We start from the raw sequence: 18788 nt of genomic DNA, 5'->3' as shown, positions 1-18788 counted from the left end.
CAAATTTTAAAAGGAAAAAATAAAATAAAATAAACTAACCAGGTACTTTCTTAAGAGATCAAGATCGATCCCAAGAAATGGATCGCGTAGATGGGACCCATCAAAGGGAGTAAGTTATTATAGGATATTATAAGAGAATTGGAAGTGGAGTGGGGGGCTGCAAGAGGAAGAGAGACTCTCATGGACACTCTCACGGACAGACACTCTCAACCTCACTCACACCACCTCACTTCACTCCAGTTCACTTGGCCTCAAGAAGAGTACCAAGTTAAGTATTGCGGACTAAGAACAAGTGAAGGAAAGTAACCCCTCGCTTCCCGTTCCTCGTTCTTCGTTTGTTGTCCGTCTCGGAACGCTAACCGCTTAGCTAGGTGGGTTCTTATATGTAATTTCGGAGAGTACCTTTACTGTCTGTACGAAGTATGTTGGGAATAATATATCTGACGTTGAGCGTGTCTGTGTGTCTTGCCTATGTGGCTGATATAGAAATGATAACACCTCCGCCGAGCCGCAGCAGTCTTATATTTAATATCGATATCTATAGGCCAGTAGGTAATATAAGAGGGAGAAGGAGAAGAAGGAGTATCGTGTGAGAGAGCTGGGAGGCTCGAGCTGCGAGCTACACTTATAAGCTTATGTACGATGTATGCAAATCTGTTATAATATGTACTAGCTAGCCAGCAGTATCGATACCTGTCTAGGCCTCCAGTAGTATAATTAGTGGTGATGGTAATATACATTGTAAGAGGGGTAAGGAGGATAATAACACAACCTCCCCAGAACATGTAATGTGCAGTTCGCCGTTGGAACCGCCCCAAAAGAAGTAAGTCCCTTCTATCGCCTAGTCCTTCGCGGCCTTCGATGCTGTCAGCCCGGCAGGGTAGCTACCTCAGACGGCTTCCGGAACTGGACGCCCCGCCGCCCAGATGTTTCGTCGTATCTCGTGGCTGCATACATACACATACACCTAGCGTCGGTCCCGGCAAAACTGCTTTGGGTGGCCAGCCTCGAACCCACCCTTCGGATGCCCCATGGTCATCTGTACACTTACACTGAACGTTCGACTCTGGTAATATTGTATCCGCAAATTACTAGGCGGCCATAGTGGGCCTGCTATCTCATCAGTCAACATGCATACGTGCATACATACGTACAATCTTTGGAGACATAGATACGCCGCGAAATAACGAGCTCGAGTGGGATATCCAAGTATTCAAGATAAACCAAAAAGTAAAGCAAAGCAAGGGAGCTTCCGATTCGAATCCCTCGGATCTTGCCATATATTAACGAACATCTGTCCAAACCCCGCAGCAGCGCATGCACCTCATGGCCCACCAAGGACCTATCCGGTCAAACCGAGCAGCGGCAGATATGCAAACCAAGCTCCCAGCCAGCTGCGCTCAGGTTTCAAATTTCTAGTTAGGGACACGAACCGTCGGTTTCAGTCGCGCGGTCCGGAGACACCATCTTGGATTGGGATATCAGCCGAAAAGTATAAGTGATCCAAAATGCATATGCAATGGAATGGCTATTCTAAAAGTTCTTCACATTCCTGGTGACAGGTGACTGCATGTCGCCATTTGAACCCATGTACCTGCATTATATCGAGGCCCATCTCCTAGAAAATTAGTATACCGGTCTGTGGGCCGAGCGACGATTCTGTAGGGTGCTTCGAACGTCCAGTACAGCCCCCAAGTCGAGTCGTCGACGAGTGCTGACCAACATCCCAGGCAGATTATATTACAGGCCACACAGACGGTCTCACCACTCCGGATCCAAGCCAGCCTCTCCAAAAGATCGCAACTAAAGGCATCCGAAAGACATGTTCCATCCCCTGTTCTAGCTAACCCGACACGATAGCTGTGTGTGTATCGACGATCAGGTAATATCTGGGCCAGCTGGCCATCAGGTACAGCCTTGTCAGATCGCTTCGTTCCCCGGAAATGTGCATTGCAGATTTATGTATGTATATATACTTCACTAGCATTGATGTTGCACCATCTGATAGCTGATTCGCAGATTATATTTGGACCGATTCAGCCGCTGTCGATCGATGTCGACGCTGTCGTTCGCATCCTGAAAATGCAACGAACATACCGAGCTCGCGAGTCTCGGCATGCATTTAGAACACAAACGAGGACACTCGAATTATATCGAGGGGAGAGGTCTACAGAAGTGATATAAAGATATTAAGATGGTGTCCGTTCAAGCCGGACGATGCCATCATATAGTCGACATGCTCTCGAAACTAAATTAAAAATGACCAGCTTAGAATCGAGTCGAGTCGAGTCCTCGATCCGTCGGCACATGGCATTCTCAGCCGTGCGGATTAGAACCTTTCCGCGACTGCATAGCGCATGCCAGCTAGCAATGCAATGCAATGAGGCAACTTTCGGGCGATCGACTGATCCATGGCAGACTTTAACAGCAGCAGCTTTAGCTCGGAGTGGATATTCAGGAACATTCGAATATTCGGTCCTTAAGCATCCCCTCACTTAGAATTCCAATATTCCAGTTGTTAACCTCCTTTTTCCCCTTTTATATACACTGACTGCTGATACTTCGTCGCTATGAAAGAGCTATTCTTCCTCTTCTTATATTACACTGTTGTTTTATATATTTGAATATTAAGCAATCTGCAACCTACCCGTATCTGCTTCAGATTTATTTGTTTTGGACCCGGGGGGGGGGGTGCTGCAGGCAATATTCCTCTTATTGCTGGTGTCCTGCGTAGTTATTATTGTATGCATTGCGATCCTTTCAATCATTTAATTCCTTTCTATTAATTGACTGCCTCGACTCTCCAACCTTCAACATCCTTCTCAACCTCGAAAACTTCCAATCAAACCTTCAAAAACCCACCCAGCCGGTATCTAAACTCAAACTCCAACATCCCGTTTCTCCAACATTTTTTCTTCCATCTGCCGTTAGCGTTTTTGATCGGATTTGATATGGTCGAAGGTTCACTCCGGCTTGGTGTCCCAGGTTAACATCGACATCAACACTTCTCTCGACATCAACAAACCCAACCACCAACTCGTCTACCCATTTCCTCTCATCGCCCTCTCCACCAAACCACCACTCATATCCTTCCACGATGCCTACAAAATCCAAAAAGCCGTATGCACTTACCTTGCGACTTCTCTCCAGTTTTGACGACATCTTAACAGACGTTCTCGTTGACAAAGTACTTCTTTCCCTTTCCCAATCGTCCCCTGTAATTCTCGCGCGACTTCAAAACAAACAATTGAATCTTATGGATTGTTCGTCGCATAAACATTGCTAACATGATCGCTTTATGGTAGCTCTATTACTGGACGACTATTCGAAAAGTTCATCCTAGGTATCAGTCGAATCGAACTATTAAAGACAAATTGGTTGGAGATATCATTCGCACCAACGTTTGTGTCGGGCGAAATGTTCAGGCGGCGACGGACAAGTTGTTACAGTATGCGATTTTTCCATCTTTCCCTATATTTTCTAGGAACCAAAAACGTAAGAGGATAAATTGACTAATTTTTTTCGCAGAATCGATGGAATTCAAAAATTCTGTCAGAAGCTCCGACCTGAAGAAAAGGCGGACTTTGTAAAGTATGTTCTGCACCACATGGATCAATTGAACTTTTCGATTAATTGCCATAACCTATAAACAGGCACGTAAAGCGATATGTGGAAATATATCACCCAGACGCCACATATGAGGTCACCACCACCAATCGCTATACGCTCAAGACCCACGAGGCTAGTGTCCTCGCCCGGGTCCCCATTCCAAAGGGTGAAACCATCAGATACCTCTCTGGCGTCATGGTCACGATGACCAAGGAAGAAGAAGCCGAATTCAACGAAGCCTCGAATCGGGATTTCTCGATCATTCATAGTTCACGAAAGGCCGGGGCCCAGATATTCCTGGGTCCCGCCCGATTCGTGAACCATGATTGTTCGCCAAATTGCCGATTCCAGAGCGCCAGCAAGAGCACGATCATGTTCAAGGCCCTCCGGGATATCGAGCCCGGTGAGGAGCTGACGGTTTACTATTCTGACGACTACTTCGGCTACAAGAACGCCGAGTGTCTATGCCAGACCTGCGAGAGGGAGATGAGGGGAGGGTGGGCGAAGAGTGTGGGGTATATGGCCAACATATCCCCAAGTAAGCAAGCATACGAGGAGGCCAAGGACGAGGACGACTATGCTGGCCGCGCAAAGAAGCGGGCCAGAAAGTCCCTCCCGACACCAGCCCTTAGCACGGGCGATGATGCTTCGCCGAAGGCGAGCTCGCCACCAGCACCGAACTTCCTAGCCACGGTTACCACGGAGGTGACACCAGCGGTCACTCCGTTGGAACCGGCCGACACCCCACAGCCGATCGCCGAGATCGTGTTGGTTGTTCCTCCACCGGAGACGAGCAAGACTGACCCAATCGGAGTCAGTCTGCTCACCCCGGTCTCTGTGGAAAACACCCCAGAGCTGGCCATCCCCCTTGCCGAGGATGTCTCTTTGGCAGTTTCTGCCAACGACGACGGTTACGAGAGCGATCTCACCGTCTACTCTGACACGGACATGGAGATCCTCAATGCGAAGTACAGGTGGTTTCCGGTCACCGAACTCCCTCCAAAACCCATCAATCCCGACCCTCTCTCCCTCCCGCAGGTCCCCGAGGGGATCCGCTGGCCAAACGACCATCTTGTCGAACACACGACCATCGACCCGAAGATGGAAATGCGATGCATTTGCCAAAACCCCAATTGCAATATCTCGTTCATTTACAAGAACGAAGACGACTTTCGGTTTCTTAACCATATTCCGCGATGTTGTCCTCGTTGCGAACGGCATTCCAAGATTTACGGATTGGTCTGGCCGAAGACCATTCTCAAATCCGACGACCCCGAGATTCGAGTTATGAATCCGGAAGACGTGGAGAGGTCGGTGAATTTGGCGCAGCATAAGAAAGATCTAAAGATGATTGAGGAGTGGAGGGTTGAGAACATGCTAAAGGAGGTGTTTAAGAAGAATTTGAGAAGGGAGAATAGGAAGTTAGAGAAGAGGAGGAAGAAGGAGCGGAAGGCGAGGGGCTCTCCGGCCGTTGAGGCTTAAGGCCTCCGCGTAGATGGACTCTACTACATAACCGTGTGATATTTTCTGGGGTAGGCAGGTGGGAGTATTTTATGGTATTTTGCGGGTGGATGCATTTGTCGATGGCGTTTCTAGGGGAGTTTTTTTCTGGCGTTATTTATTTCAACGGCCGGTGTTATCGACATATCGACACATTTTATTCACTATGGAGTCTGGTGTTTTCGTACTCCGATATACCCAGCATCGATGGCTGTTTCCCCTTTGAGGTCATATTATGTATACCATCTGTACTCTTCTCTGACTGATGATAACACGCTTATATCCGCGTGCGCGTACTTTCACCCGATCCGATTCTTGCAGCCATGCAACGTCGTGTGATGATTCCTTTATATTTGTAGTATTATACAGAGAAACGAAGGGAAAGGATTTCTCACGGGAAGCAAGTCATATTTACAGGATATATACTCCAAGATAAGCCAAAAGTGCCATATCTCTAGCCTAATCTCTAATCGCCACCCACACAAAAAAAGGACACACCCCCATTAATCCCCGCCCATCCATCCGTTCCTTTTCCTCTCTTTCGGCCCCCCCTTACTCGAGATCAATCTTAGCACCCAAAGCCTCAAGAGTCTTCTTCATCTTCTCAGCATCATCCTTGGTCAATCCTTCCTTCAACATCTTCGGTGCAGCCTCCACAAACTTCTTGGAGTCGACTAACGATAAACCCAAAAGTGCTTTGACTTCCTTGATGATCTTTGGTTTGGAACCGGCATCGAAGGAGGTGAGTTTTACGTTAAACAGGGTCTTTTCTTCTTCGGCTGCTGCTTCCTCTTCTACCGGTGCTGCTGCTGCGGGGGCGGCTGATGGAGCGGCGGCGGGGGCGGCGAGGAGGGTGTCTGGGATGTTTAGGCGGGTCTTTTTGTAGACAATGATTGATTAGAACTCGAGTTCATTCAATTGAAGGATTGGATATGAATTTCGATACGAGGAGCATACCTTTAACAGACCAACCAAATCCGCAGTCTCCAGCAATGTCAGAGTAGATATCTGATCAACGATCTGTGTGAGCTTTGGATTTGCAGCAGCAGCAGCTGTGGAATCCCACCGTCGCTGGCAGGGTCTTTGGATGTGGAAGACTGGTCGGGCGGATGTTGTCGATACTGCCCTGGCGAGGGAGCGTCGAAGGATCGGGGCCGCCATTGCTATTTATGTAATATGTGTCGTGGTTGGGGAACAACGTGCTGCTGCTGGGGGGAGGAAGGTTTGAAGTTCGAAATTGTGGGATTTTTGTGTTGGACGTCGTCAAAATTTCAGAGGTCGGCTGTTGATAAGCGAAGACCTTTGATGGTTTGTTTCAGTCGCCACTTAATCTTTTGAATAAATATGGACGTATCTTAGCTACCCTGCCTGTTACTTCCTTTCCTTGACAACGATTACCAATTCATCATTACCTTCCGAACACTCGATCAACATTCTCCAACGACATCACCAATAATCGCAACCATGGAAGACGACGGCGCCGCCCTTCAAAACCCTCGCGAACGAGAGGCCGCCGAGAAGATCACGTTCCGCTTCTGTCGCGAATGGTAAGCTCCCCTTCCCTCAGCTCCAAATAATCTATTACCGTTAGAAAGCTAACTCCATATGATACTATAGCTCCAACATGTTATACCCCAAAGAAAGTCGCGAACACCGTCGCCTCATCTACGTCTGCCGAAACTGTGGCTTCGAAGACGAAGCTGCTTCGCAATGTGTCTTTCGAAACGTCCTTAGTTCTGTTGCGGAAGAGACGGCCGGTGTGACTACGGATGTTGGGAGCGATCCTACTGTATGTCTGCTCTGCGGGTGCTTGATCGAAGATGGTGATGGTGGTGGTGGTGATACTCGGGAGGATGAGAAGACGGTTTACTAAAACTCGGGTGGTTCATAGCTCCCACGATCCAATCGTACTTGTCCCAGCTGTCATGAATCCGAAGCTGTGTTTTTCCAATCTCAACAGAGAAAGGAAGATACAAAGATGGTATGCCATATTTACCACTTTACGATGCCTTTGTTTCTCAAATCACTAAAACTGTTTACGACAGCGTCTCTTCTACGTCTGCTGCTCCTGCGGAAAGATCTTTGACTAGGCATCAAACATCATAATCCGGCTCGACTGCATGTCCACCATCAAAATGTCCGCAGAAGAATACCGCTCCTCCCCCTTCTACCCAGCCGACCAAGAATCCCTACGCACGCGCCGCAACGCCAACGACCCCTTCGGCGAAAAGGACATACAAGCCATCGGAGATGACTACAAAAATACAGTCCACTGGCCTAACAAAAATGAAAAAATGAAAGAAAAACGTTTGTTAAGGATGAAAGAGGTTTTAGAACAGGAATTTAGAGATGAGGGTGTTGATATGGAATTGACGTTACAAGATGTCGATGACCTTTTGGAGCATAAAAAGATTGTTGCACGTGCTGAGGAGAGGAAGAAGGCTGAAGAGGCGAGGAGGACTTTACCGATTTATGAGGCGAAGAGTGGAACGCACGTTGCGAATGCTACGGGGATTGGGGGGATTTTGAAAGGGGGTGGACGAGGTAATGTTCCGATGAGACGTGCTACTGCTGGTAGACCTGGTAGAGGGCGATTACAGGCTCTGCCAGCTGGTAGCCAGGTTTCACCTCCAGGTTCACGTCCATCCGGTGGAGAACGCGAAAACTCTTTGCTTCCATCTTAATCTCATCCACAGCTACCGCCGCTTCTTCCCTCTTTCCTCACGTTGTCCTCCTTCCCCTCCTAACAGCCTGCAAATATTAACACGACAACTGCCTTTACGCTCTACGTTTGTATTCTACTTGTTTGTTACACATGGGAGGACACTGCATTTGTTTCTTAGCGACTTTTTTTTTTCGCTTTCGGCGAATTTGTTATTACTATAATTACTAGACATGATATTATACAATAAATGCCATTAATGGTTGTGCATCAATTCATCCACCGCGCAGTCAGGCAAATCGGTTCGCAACGGTCAGTTCGGCACGACTGAATAGGGAGACGGCGTAACAGCGCTTTACAGCCGTCGATCCACCTTCTAAACCGTCTGAATATTCGGACTTTTCTCTGAGTGCGGGGGGCCGTCGTATTTCATCGCCAGCAGGGTTTCGATTCCTTTCGCCAAATAATTCTCTTGAACGTTAGAAGGAGACGGATCACACACTCTATAATCTTCATCGCCGTCTTTATTCTGGAAGGTTTGGTCGTATTCCGCTTCACTATTCCCGACTTCGTCAACAGGAGACTAGCCACGTTCTTTGAAGTTCGTGGTCGGTTGTGATGGTTCTTCCTGAGGATTGTAGCACGATGATCACACCCTTTAACACGACTATTCCTGGTCATCAAGGGCGAGGGGGTTTGTTCTTTGGGATCGTTATCACCAGTCGTGCCGACGGAAAGTTTGGCTGCTGTTTATGCTTTCTTTCTTTCATCCGGAATATTGGTGCTGAAACGCAAAGCTATTATCGTATCCAAGGTTGATATCGGAGCTGAAAGAAGTATTGAGCTCAAGGTAGGTATCAGAGTCAAGCTTGTATCCGAATTTGAAAGACTCGAACGCCAGCGTCGGATGATTCAAAGTCCTCGCGGGGTATATCGCCAGGATCTCTTCCGCCGATGGTAGTCGTTTTATAGAGCTCGTTCCCAAACCCTGAATTCAAACGTTACGCCTTCCTCCTCCTTGACCCCTCCGACTCTCTCCGGCTTCTCGCCCGTAACTTCGACAAGTCGGTCCAAATCGCCCTTCGTCCATTGATTCTCATCAATAGGTGGAAAGAACACATCGACACCTTCCTCGCTAGCATAATCCGGTTTTAACATCGTGGTCTGGAGGATGCACGTCGGATAAGCCTCGCTCGTCTTGGGTATCTCCATAGCCAGCTTGTATATCTGCGAACCACCGATAATAAAAATCCTACGAAGCGCCAGCTCCTGTTCCTCATCAGTCTCCCTGGAGCCTTCATCAGAGGGTACCGGAAACTTCTGTTTCAACACCCTAACACCCTCTTCTATATCCCCAACCCAGAGTTCGCCAAAAGTTGATGTGGTGGATGATGCAGCCCGTGAGACTACCACGTTTATACGTCCCGAGAGGGGTTTGTATTTTGGAGGCAGGGAGTCCCATGTTTTGCGACCCATGATTACGGCGTTGATGTACTTGAACGGAGAGGTGGGAGGTGTGGGAGGCACGCGACGGGTTACGCGGTAGAAGTAGGCTATTTCGGGTTGGATTCGAGGCCAGGGCATGTCATTTGTTAACGACTTGCCGATGGCAAGCGTCGGCCGCGGGGTCGACGCGACGATGATGGCGATGGTGTGCGGCATTAGGTACTTTTGGTGGTGGGGTTTGGCGAGGGGGTTTTTTATAGTTGAGGGATGAGGTTGGGGAGGAGGGAAAGTTGGGGAAGGCGAGAATGTACGTGCCAAGGCTAGGTTTGCGCCGGATCCGGCCTCCCAAAAACTATGATCAATCCATCCCACCTTGAAATCCCTCGCCTGTCTTTCCAACATCTTCATCGTCAATTCGATATTTTGAATAAAACCAAAATACCATCAGAGAATAATGAGCATCAGCATCATGTCTGAGAAAAAAATATCAGGTCTTTCCCTCGGCTTCATCGGCTGCGGAACAATGGGTGTCGCCGTCCTCTCAGGCATCCTCGCCGCTCTCGCCACAGACTCAAAAACCGCCCCTCCTTCTCCATTCCCTTCGACCCCATCGACCCCAACCCAACTTCCGACCTCATTTGTCGCTTGTGTAAAGCGTCCAGAATCTGCTACCCGCCTAGGAAAGATCTTCCCACAGGCAACCCTTTCCCCATCAACATCTCCACCAGTCACAATCATCGCTGGCGATAACACCCGTGGCGCCCAGCTCTCCAACATCGTCATCCTCGGTTGCAAACCTCAAATCGTTTCCGAAATCCTCTCGGTAGAGGCTACCCGCGATGCTCTCAAAGGCAAACTCCTCATCTCCATTTGCGCCGGTGTAACCCTAGCCCAACTCGGTGCTCTCGTCGATCCTTCCACCCGAGTGGTCAGAGTTATGCCGAACACTGCCTCCAAGATTCGAGATTCGATGACCGTCATCTCGTGTGATCCGGCTGTTATTCCACAGGAAGAGCGAGATTTGGTGTTTTGGATATTCTCGCAGATCGGACGGGCAATTTTCCTGGCCGAGAAGCACATGGACGCTTCAACAGCGCTTTGTGGTAGCGGACCGGCGTTCATGGCGTTGGTGTTGGAGGCTATGGCCGATGGAGGTGTGATGATGGGACTTCCAAGAGTTGAGGCACAGATGATGGCTGCCCAAACCATGAGGGGTACTGCCGGTATGGTGTTGGAAGGGGAGCATCCGGCTATTATTCGTGAGAAAGTTAGTACGCCCGCCGGGTGTACTATCGGTGGATTGTTGATTCTGGAAGATGGAAGGTTGAGAAGTACGATCGCAAGAGGGATTCAAGAAGCAACAAAGGTAGCGTCGGGGCTTGGGAGCAAGTGAATGTAGTTAGTACGCGTGGACCTGGAGTTTTGTATCAGTATCGTGTGAGATATTATTATTAATATAGACCATTTTCGTTTCTTTTTTATATCAACAGGATGGCAATTCGATTTGCTGGTTTGTGGACTACCAGCCATATTTCGATCCTGCTTCTTTCTTGTTCCGTCGTCCTTCTGCAAAGGACTCTTCGAGGGCTGCCCGTTGGTTTTGTGCGGCTGTTTATTTCGTCAGTATTTTAACACAAAAATAGAGAACGGATGCACACGCACCATTGAGCAAGCTGGTAAGCTGGTGCTTTCCGGGCTTGATGCTTCTGACGACATTCCTTTCCGGCGCCAGTTCTCCTGCTGCACGAGCCGCCTCGTTCTTCTCGTATTCTTGGTCGACGTTGAAGTCCATAATTTTGATCTCTGCGTTCCGACCTCGTCGTCCCATGAACATTCGCATTTCTGCTTCGTCCATACCCACTTCTTCGCTGATGCTCTGGAAGGTCTGCGGGCCGGGTGCCGGTTGGTAGGAGGTTTCGGCGTACTCTTCCTGGTGATGGAATGCTTCCACCGGCACTTCATCGTCCACCGCCGGCGCCGATTCCTCGACTAATAAAGGTTTGTATTCGGCGGCCGTCGATATCGTAGAAGTCGCCAAGGGTTTCTCATTTAACGCCGACCCTAACGAAAACAATGACACCTTCTTTTCCTCCACTTTCGTCGTACCAGCTGGTTTTGCAGTCTTCTTCTTCGTCGTTGACTTCTTAAAGAATGGCTGGATAACCCGTCCTTGTATCGGTCCGGCTGGTTTCGTTTCCGCCGGCGGCTTCGCAAGTACTTCCCCGGCGGCAGGTGTAGAAGAGGAGGATTCAGGGTCGTCTTCGACCGTAGGTTGTAAATCCATCCCTGTTCCCGCGTATTCCGTCTTTTTATACCACCACCGAGAATCCTAGGCGCGCTGTCACTCGCAGCATTAGCAGCAGCAGCGGTAGCCTTCTTCTCTTCCTTCTCAGACTCCTGCGCGACTTTCACCGCCTCGGCACCCGTCCGTTTCGGCGCGGGTAAGAAACTTAACATCCCACCGCCACCACTCGACTTTCCGATCTTTGTACGCGACGAAGAAGTAGATTCGACATCGTCTACGTCCGGTGTAATGTTTGGTAATTCGATTTTTATCTTTCGAGGGCCCGTGGAAGCGGTGGCGGGTTTGCTGTCGTCGACGAGTTTTCGCTTTTTACTGGGTGGTGGGAGGAATGATGACAACGAGGATTTGGGCTTTGGAGGTGGAAGGGTTGGGGCCGAGGGGGCGGATTCGGCGTCTGAGCCTTCGGAGTCGGAGTAGGAGACCAATGCCATTGTGTTGGGTTTTGGGGAAGCGTGGAAGGGTGAAGGGGAAAGAAAGGATCTTGAGGTTTCGAGAGTGACGTTTTGTGATGAGGCGAGTGGCGAACCCATGTTTTGACCCCGGTCAGTTTCCCCAGTCGTCACCGTCATGAACCGTTAGATCTAGATCAATAAAGCTTCGGATTCTCGAACATCTACAGAGTAATGAGTTTTTTGACTCGGATAAATCCTGGATTTAGTAGGTGCTCCTATCACTACTACTATTTTTAATCGAGTTCCTGATTCTATGTCATTTTTCTGGAAATACCAAACCCGAGTCGTCGGATATAAGTATGAAAATTTAGTTTTATCATTTACTAGAGAACTTATTTACTCGAGTGCTTCTATAGATTTAAATATAGATGCTCTGAAGTCTAATTTAGTGTCACCTTTTTAGTAAGAAATTCATATTTATCGACTCGTGCATTAGAAAATAGTTCTAGACGAATGGTCACTTTCCAACGTATGTCTGGATATGTACAAAGTCATAAATATTTACGTACTCCCCGCCTCGAGCACCAGCTAACCCGAGAGGCGAATGCTATAATATACGATCTCGAGGAATTCGAAGATGGTAATCTACGCATCTCCCCTAGCGACATGCGGGCAAATTCGGGGTTTCGAAGGAATGAGGTTTGGTTAGCCGGTTATAATATGATCGCATACCCGCCTAGGTACTTAGATAGCAGGATATTCAAGGCCCGTTGACCGACCCTCCGCGCGTATATTACGTATAACCCAGAAGAAAAATCAGCCTCGGAGAGGGTCGAGAATGAATGATCGGTTGATATGTAGAATCCCTTAAGGTTAGAATTCGAACTCCATCACTCAGAAGGGGAGCTCTCGACATGAAGTCAGTCTTCCGATAGTATACGTACCCACGGTAGCAAAAGCGACGAATATCCGAACACGAGTCACGAAGAAGAGTGTTAATATCATAAGATATATCGTGACATCGCCATCCACAAGATCAAATCGATCTCAAGATCTTGGTCTTCATAAGGCTAACATGCGTTGACTCTGTGTGATTCGGCATCCGCACCGCAAATGGGGGTCTCCGAACGGGACGACTCAAAACCCCGGTGCCCGACTTAAGCTTAGCTATCCTTGTAGAATTTCATGCATGATACGAGTTTATACTTGGGCGGCGGGTCAGAACATCACTTCAACGGCCAAGGCTCCAGAAACGGGCAATGGGATGGTTTCTTCGTATGGTGCTAGAAAATATTTTAACAAACAGGCACCCCATTATCACGATCCCTTGCCATGTCGATAGTGTGATTTCGGTTCAACCGAGGCTTAAATACTTTGAACTTCGTATACCTCCTTCCATTCAAAGTGATGGGAAATACGAAACTTTATATCTTCGAATCCATCACCATCATCATGATGTAGCTTCAATACGAATTGCCCCCTTTCACTAAAAAATGCAGCTAAGCTTTGAGAATCCAATATAAAGAATTCCGCTCTGTGTCGCTGTGGTATAAATTGTGCTTAACTCCGCCCCTAGACTTCTTATATCACAAACCACTGCAAAAAGTTACAAAGCTCAATATATTACCATACAAAAAGCACAATCAAACCCCCCCTCTGATATATACCAAATCAATTGAATTCACAATGCCCAAAGACGGCCGGCTCGATCTCATCCTCTTCGGAGCCACCGGTTTCACGGGTTGGATCGCAGCTCAGTATATATGCAAACACGCACCTTCCGACCTCCAATGGGCCATTGCCGGGCGTTCGCAGGACAAATTGACTGCGAAGTTGCGGGATATCCGTAGAGACTATCCGGATGCAACTTTACCTGGTACGTATTATACCAAGATATACCTAGTTCGAACGAGAGGAAACGGGCATGCGGTTGTGCAACTATTGTGTAGCCTGATGCGTGTTGGAATCTTTGGCCGCAACACGATTTATCTCTTCTTCGATATGTGTAACTCTCTGCATTTTAAATTTTGTTTATGAAGCTATACTGACGATTTTGTGGTTTTTGTAGAAACTATTGTAGCGGGGTTGGATGAAGTATCCGCTATTAAGCTTGCTAGCTCTTGTAAAGTCGTCGTTACCACAGTCGGGCCGGTTAGTAATCGAGCAAGCCGAAATCTCACGCAATTACGACGTAATCTAATACATGTTTTAACAAAATAGTACTGTCGATACGGATCGAAACTGGTCAAGGCATGCGCCGAAGCAGGCACTCATTATATCGATTGTAAGCTCATATTCTCCATTCGGTGAAAAGCTGTGACTAACACTTTGATCGATCAAGGCACCGGAGAGTATCCATGGGTCCTGGAAATGATAGAGAAATACCATGAGACGGCAAGGCAAACAGGCGCATTCGTAAGATATGCTCACCTCTCAAGGATAGTATTAGGTTTGATGCCAATGTTACATGAATAGATTGTCCCACAATGCGCCTTTGACTCCGCACCTGCGGATATAGTTTCATACAAGATCGCAAGCTTTATCCGCGAAAAATATAACGCTGGAACCAAAGATATCACTTTCTCGCTTCACAACCTCAAGTAAGTCGAACGGATACACCAAAATTACTTTTACATATACTAAAGAACTTTTAGCTGCGGTGCATCTGGTGGAACTATGGAAACGTTCTTCAGCACAATTGAAGTATACGGCCTCTCCAAACTCGCACATGCCTCGAAACCCCTAGCTCTCTCTCCCATTCAACGTCCATACTCCGCACCCTCTCACTTGCCCGTCTTTACCCACCCAACCCTTGGCAAGCTCACGCCTTGGATCCAAGCCACCCCGGATCGTGCAATCGTAATGCGTTCCTGGGGCCTCACACAACACCACACTCCAGAAAAATCCTGGGGAAACAATTTCTCTTTCACAGAATATAAACGTGTAAAATCTCTATTCGAAGGGTTGGCGACTTGGATTACCATTGGCCTTCTTTCCGTGGGAGTACTCCTCAGACCCTTCAGATGGATCGCACGAAAAGTCATAACCCAACCGGGTTTTGGACCGGATCAGAAATTCGATATAAATAAAAAGGGAAATTTGGATTGGAGAGCCGTTGGGGTTGTCGATGAGGATGGTGGAGAGAAGAAGGGTGCGAAGGTGCTTGGGACTTTCGCGTTTAATGAGGGAGATGCGTACGCTTTGACCGGATTGTTCGTTGTGGAGGCTGCACTCCATTTATTGGATACGGAGAAGGGGAGGACGAAGAAGGAGGGTTTGGGGAACGTTATTGGGGGTGGTGTGCTCACGCCTACTTGTCTTGGAGAAGGGTTCTTGAAGAGATTGGACGATGTTGGGATTAAAATTGAGGCTAGGGAGCTTTAGGTGTTCGGAGATGATTGGGTGTTACCATTTGATTGCAAACGTATATATGTTGCTGCTTTTCGACGAAGCCGACTAATTATAATATATTATCGCTTTTGAGGGCAAATTGGATCAGAATTATTGTTACCTCCAAACGCTAGGATGATTACAGCTTTGCCTTGGAAGCGAAAACCACATTCCCAATCCAGTCCTTCAGAATGCTATTGACCTCATCGGTCTGCTCCCACACCATCCAATGACTCGCCTCAACTTGTTTTGACGTCAAGTCCGGAATAAACTTCCTCTGTCCCAAAGCCATCGATGGCGGCAGCGCCGCATCCCTTGTCGCACCGATAAACAGCACCGGGACTCTGACGATTGGATCTTGTAGCCTACGGATCCTCCCAAATTTAGAAAATTATATAGCCCCGGAAATTTAGGACAATAGTAAATACTCACGTCTGCTCATCCTCCCAATTCACCCTCCTATTTTTATAATACGCCAGAGGACCATGCATCCCCGTCTTTTCGAACTGTTCAACATACCACTCCACCTCCTCTTCACTAATAATCCACCCTCTCGGCATATCCCCCACACTCTTCAACATATCCTTCCTCACATTGATAGTCCCCCCCTTCGTCCCCTTCCCATCCCCGATACCTCTATACATGGCCTTCAAAAATCTTCGAATAGGATCTTTACCCCGCATATCCTCCAACGTCTGCGGATCTGCCAATGCGATTTGATATGTAAAATTCGGAAGGCGTTTTACGACTTTTTCGAGGTCGAGATAAGGTGAGTTTGGATGAGGTGGGTCGTAGGGGACGCAGAGGGAAATTATGTGGGAGACCAGATTGGGGTGGAAGTTGTAGAAACGCCAGGCGATCATGGAGCCCCAGTCGTGGGCGAGGACGATGACGGTGGGGATGTTCAGGTGGGAGAGAAGAGCGGCGAGAGTATCGGCGTTAGGTTTGAGGCTGTAGATGGTTTCGGGATGTTTGGGGGCTGACTGGGATGGTTGAGTTTTTGATATTGCACGAAGGGGAGATGTGTGAAGGGGGAGTACTTACGCTTCCGCCGTAGCCTAGACAGTCTGGAGCTATGACTCGGAGGCCAAGGTCTAAGAGAACCGGGATTTGGTATCTCCATGTGTCTATATATCATTAGTTCTACCATTTGGGATCCAATTGAATCGTTTGGTCTGGACTTACACCACATGTCAGGAAATCCATGGATCTATATCACAATATGCATAGTTTAGTTATTTGACAATACCTTGGCATACCATGGATATTAGGAACTTTACACAAAGTACAGTCCCCCGTGGATTCCCAGGTTTTGGTTCTCCAATTACATAATCTAGATGGTGGTTAATCGAAATGTTAACAGATTGTGCTTAGGATGTGGTATTTTCCGCGTTGAACATCTTACGTGACCTGTATCCATTAACATCCGCATATGCATGCCTAACCCTACTATCATCCGTAGGATGAATCGGCCGAACCGAACGATTCGGAGTCGGCATTTTCAGTCTTTTCTTATTTTGTGATCTCGGGGAATGGGGTTGATTAAGATGTTGGGGACGGAGATATCTTCAAAAGCAGCAGCTGGCGCGGATGCAACTCGTTTTGAACTTCAGATTGGATTTATAAAAAAAATGTTTTAGGACGCACCTCCTAGTTATAAAAGAACGGCTTACCGATTGCCTCGCATCTGATCAGCCGAACAATGTGGAATGTGAGCCGATTTGCTTGGGGTGTTAATGCAGAGATGTGGTTTTAGAGCTTGCTTGGTCCACGGAATTGGGCCCCGGTGCGGTTGGGCCGTTAGTGTGGCATTTTAAGCCGTCCTCGTCGATCTGGAACCTAAATTATAGTTCGAAATAGGTGAGCTACCCCGGATTGTGGCTACGAGATATGAAACTGGTTACGGCGGAAAATCATCGTAACGTTTCTCTTTTAATATTTATGAAGAACTATACTTCAGATAGTATATATGGGATTTATTTATTTAATTTTCTATACTGAGGATTTCGAAGTTCAATGGTTCGTCCAATACCTTAATATTGTCAACTAAAGAACTCCTACTTGAAGTCTATCAGTGTATTCATGCGAGGGCATCTTGATGTCGACATGATCTGTCATCCTTGCTTCTGTGCTTCAAACTACCCCAGCCTCTTCGGCCACGCCGACGAGTTCCCCACTTTGGAAGGCAACCCCGAGCCGTTGGTGTCCCCGAGTAAAATACAACATCTGAAGCCTGAAACAACCAGCGTTTTTTTTTTTTTGGAGTTAATATTATTGGCGTAAATAGTACTGTATAGGCGAACTCCAATCCTGGGAAGCTTGGGGCATGGCCTTAAGTCTTGTGTAACGGAGTCGGTATGAAATTCCAACGGTGCCATGTGGCAGTGTTTTACCGCATTGGTTTTCAATTATATATATTATTCCGGTGCCTGGAATTGGATTCGATTTTCGGCCCTATAGATTCTCAAGCTACCCGGTTTTGAGTACTATCGGATATCCGAGACCAGGCTTTGTGTAATAAAGTAAATAGAATGTGAACTGAGTACTTTAAGGAAGCACTAAGCTAGGTCAAATCAGGGTCCGAGTCCGAGGTAGGAGGAACCCGATGGGAATACATGTATAGAACCTTTGTGCGACAGGAGACGTCATTATCTCGTGAAGGTGTGCTAATAGCTTGCCAAGTCTTCAGTTTTATGTGCAACCGCGATACTAGGGGCTAATAATTAGTGTCATATGGAGAGGGCATGTCGGGGCTCACGTAGCTGACTCCGACTTAGCAACCCCGAAGGTAGGTATTTTGGGACGTATAACCGGAAGATGATGCTCTATTGACTCCCGTCTTTAATATTTAGAGACGTAGGACAGGTATCGCGTTCAACGAGCCTTTTAGGTTAATGGCGTGAGCTTACTACTATTATTCTAACAGACCGAATCGAGAACTTGGATCGTAACCATCGGCAGTTGGTACGTCCAGAAGGACTAGGTAATGCTGCACCATGGATGCAGTTTGTAGATTGTAGTGTCTCTGAATTACTTGTCGGCATGGCTCGTTTGCACGATTTTAAAAAGACATATTTAACACATAAAAATTAAATAAAAGAATTCTAGAAAGCCCAATTCGTATGTATTTTATTCTCGCATTGAAAAGCCGCCTGCAGTGAGCGAAATATCAATATATCACGTTGTAGTAGTTTCCTGGGATTTGTAGGCAGCCGTAAACAATGACGGAACTAAGTTACAGATTATGTTAGATACTACATTCGCTTCTAACCATCGAATGTTCTCGAGTACAGAGTGCATCATAACGGAGCAATACGGATAATTTAATGAGGAAAATAGACCCAGGCCCGCCTCTTACGTTGGACTCGGAGGGATACAGAGGACCGAAGTGTTCGAAGCTGGCGCGGCGTTGGTGTGTTAATATCTGGGCATCAGGGATTTCATTGGTGGTACCTCCCGTTTGCGGGCCTGGCATCGCTTCCAT

The 18788-nt window shown here is 47.6% G+C and overlaps 9 protein-coding genes across 9 annotated transcripts; 5 read left to right on the top strand and 4 right to left on the bottom strand.

Annotated features, from left to right (window-relative positions):
• Positions 1 to 3097: 3097 nt before the first annotated feature.
• DFL_003949 (uncharacterized protein) lies at positions 3098 to 5091 on the top strand (the record flags this gene model as incomplete). The annotated part of the gene is made up of 4 exons (XM_067632959.1): positions 3098 to 3187; positions 3306 to 3448; positions 3529 to 3591; positions 3654 to 5091. The coding sequence occupies 4 exons, from the start codon at positions 3098 to 3100 to the stop codon at positions 5089 to 5091; spliced, it is 1734 nt and encodes a 577-aa protein (XP_067491176.1).
• Positions 5092 to 5661: 570 nt separating this feature from the next.
• On the bottom strand, positions 5662 to 6270 carry DFL_003948 (mitochondrial 54S ribosomal protein bL12m; the record flags this gene model as incomplete). The annotated part of the gene is made up of 2 exons (XM_067632958.1): positions 5662 to 5985; positions 6067 to 6270. 2 exons carry the CDS (start codon positions 6268 to 6270, stop codon positions 5662 to 5664), a joined length of 528 nt encoding a protein of 175 aa, XP_067491175.1.
• A 303-nt stretch (positions 6271 to 6573) lies between these two features.
• DFL_003947 (uncharacterized protein) lies at positions 6574 to 7199 on the top strand (the record flags this gene model as incomplete). The annotated part of the gene is made up of 4 exons (XM_067632957.1): positions 6574 to 6656; positions 6727 to 6898; positions 7001 to 7090; positions 7155 to 7199. 4 exons carry the CDS (start codon positions 6574 to 6576, stop codon positions 7197 to 7199), a joined length of 390 nt encoding a protein of 129 aa, XP_067491174.1.
• A 45-nt stretch (positions 7200 to 7244) lies between these two features.
• DFL_003946 (uncharacterized protein) lies at positions 7245 to 7793 on the top strand (the record flags this gene model as incomplete). Its single annotated transcript, XM_067632956.1, has 1 exon — positions 7245 to 7793. One exon carries the CDS (start codon positions 7245 to 7247, stop codon positions 7791 to 7793), a length of 549 nt encoding a protein of 182 aa, XP_067491173.1.
• Positions 7794 to 8737: 944 nt separating this feature from the next.
• Positions 8738 to 9619, bottom strand: DFL_003945 (uncharacterized protein; the record flags this gene model as incomplete). Its single annotated transcript, XM_067632955.1, has 1 exon — positions 8738 to 9619. The coding sequence occupies one exon, from the start codon at positions 9617 to 9619 to the stop codon at positions 8738 to 8740; it is 882 nt and encodes a 293-aa protein (XP_067491172.1).
• A 121-nt stretch (positions 9620 to 9740) lies between these two features.
• DFL_003944 (uncharacterized protein) lies at positions 9741 to 10610 on the top strand (the record flags this gene model as incomplete). The annotated part of the gene is made up of 1 exon (XM_067632954.1): positions 9741 to 10610. One exon carries the CDS (start codon positions 9741 to 9743, stop codon positions 10608 to 10610), a length of 870 nt encoding a protein of 289 aa, XP_067491171.1.
• A 126-nt stretch (positions 10611 to 10736) lies between these two features.
• Positions 10737 to 12052, bottom strand: DFL_003943 (uncharacterized protein; the record flags this gene model as incomplete). The annotated part of the gene is made up of 3 exons (XM_067632953.1): positions 10737 to 10825; positions 10880 to 11503; positions 11563 to 12052. 3 exons carry the CDS (start codon positions 12050 to 12052, stop codon positions 10737 to 10739), a joined length of 1203 nt encoding a protein of 400 aa, XP_067491170.1.
• Positions 12053 to 13600: 1548 nt separating this feature from the next.
• Positions 13601 to 15298, top strand: DFL_003942 (uncharacterized protein; the record flags this gene model as incomplete). The annotated part of the gene is made up of 6 exons (XM_067632952.1): positions 13601 to 13790; positions 13983 to 14065; positions 14135 to 14198; positions 14256 to 14329; positions 14390 to 14514; positions 14569 to 15298. 6 exons carry the CDS (start codon positions 13601 to 13603, stop codon positions 15296 to 15298), a joined length of 1266 nt encoding a protein of 421 aa, XP_067491169.1.
• Positions 15299 to 15443: 145 nt separating this feature from the next.
• On the bottom strand, positions 15444 to 16803 carry DFL_003941 (uncharacterized protein; the record flags this gene model as incomplete). Its single annotated transcript, XM_067632951.1, has 6 exons — positions 15444 to 15669; positions 15737 to 16287; positions 16349 to 16431; positions 16490 to 16514; positions 16585 to 16637; positions 16710 to 16803. 6 exons carry the CDS (start codon positions 16801 to 16803, stop codon positions 15444 to 15446), a joined length of 1032 nt encoding a protein of 343 aa, XP_067491168.1.
• Positions 16804 to 18788: the final 1985 nt, after the last annotated feature.

The sequence above is a fragment of the Arthrobotrys flagrans genome (assembly GCF_004000055.1).
Source record: "Arthrobotrys flagrans strain CBS H-5679 chromosome Unknown unitig_0, whole genome shotgun sequence".
Taxonomy (NCBI): Eukaryota; Fungi; Ascomycota; class Orbiliomycetes; order Orbiliales; family Orbiliaceae; genus Arthrobotrys; species Arthrobotrys flagrans.
The sequence above is the reverse complement of the archived record's forward strand: the minus strand, read 5'-3'. Positions and strand labels throughout refer to the sequence as shown.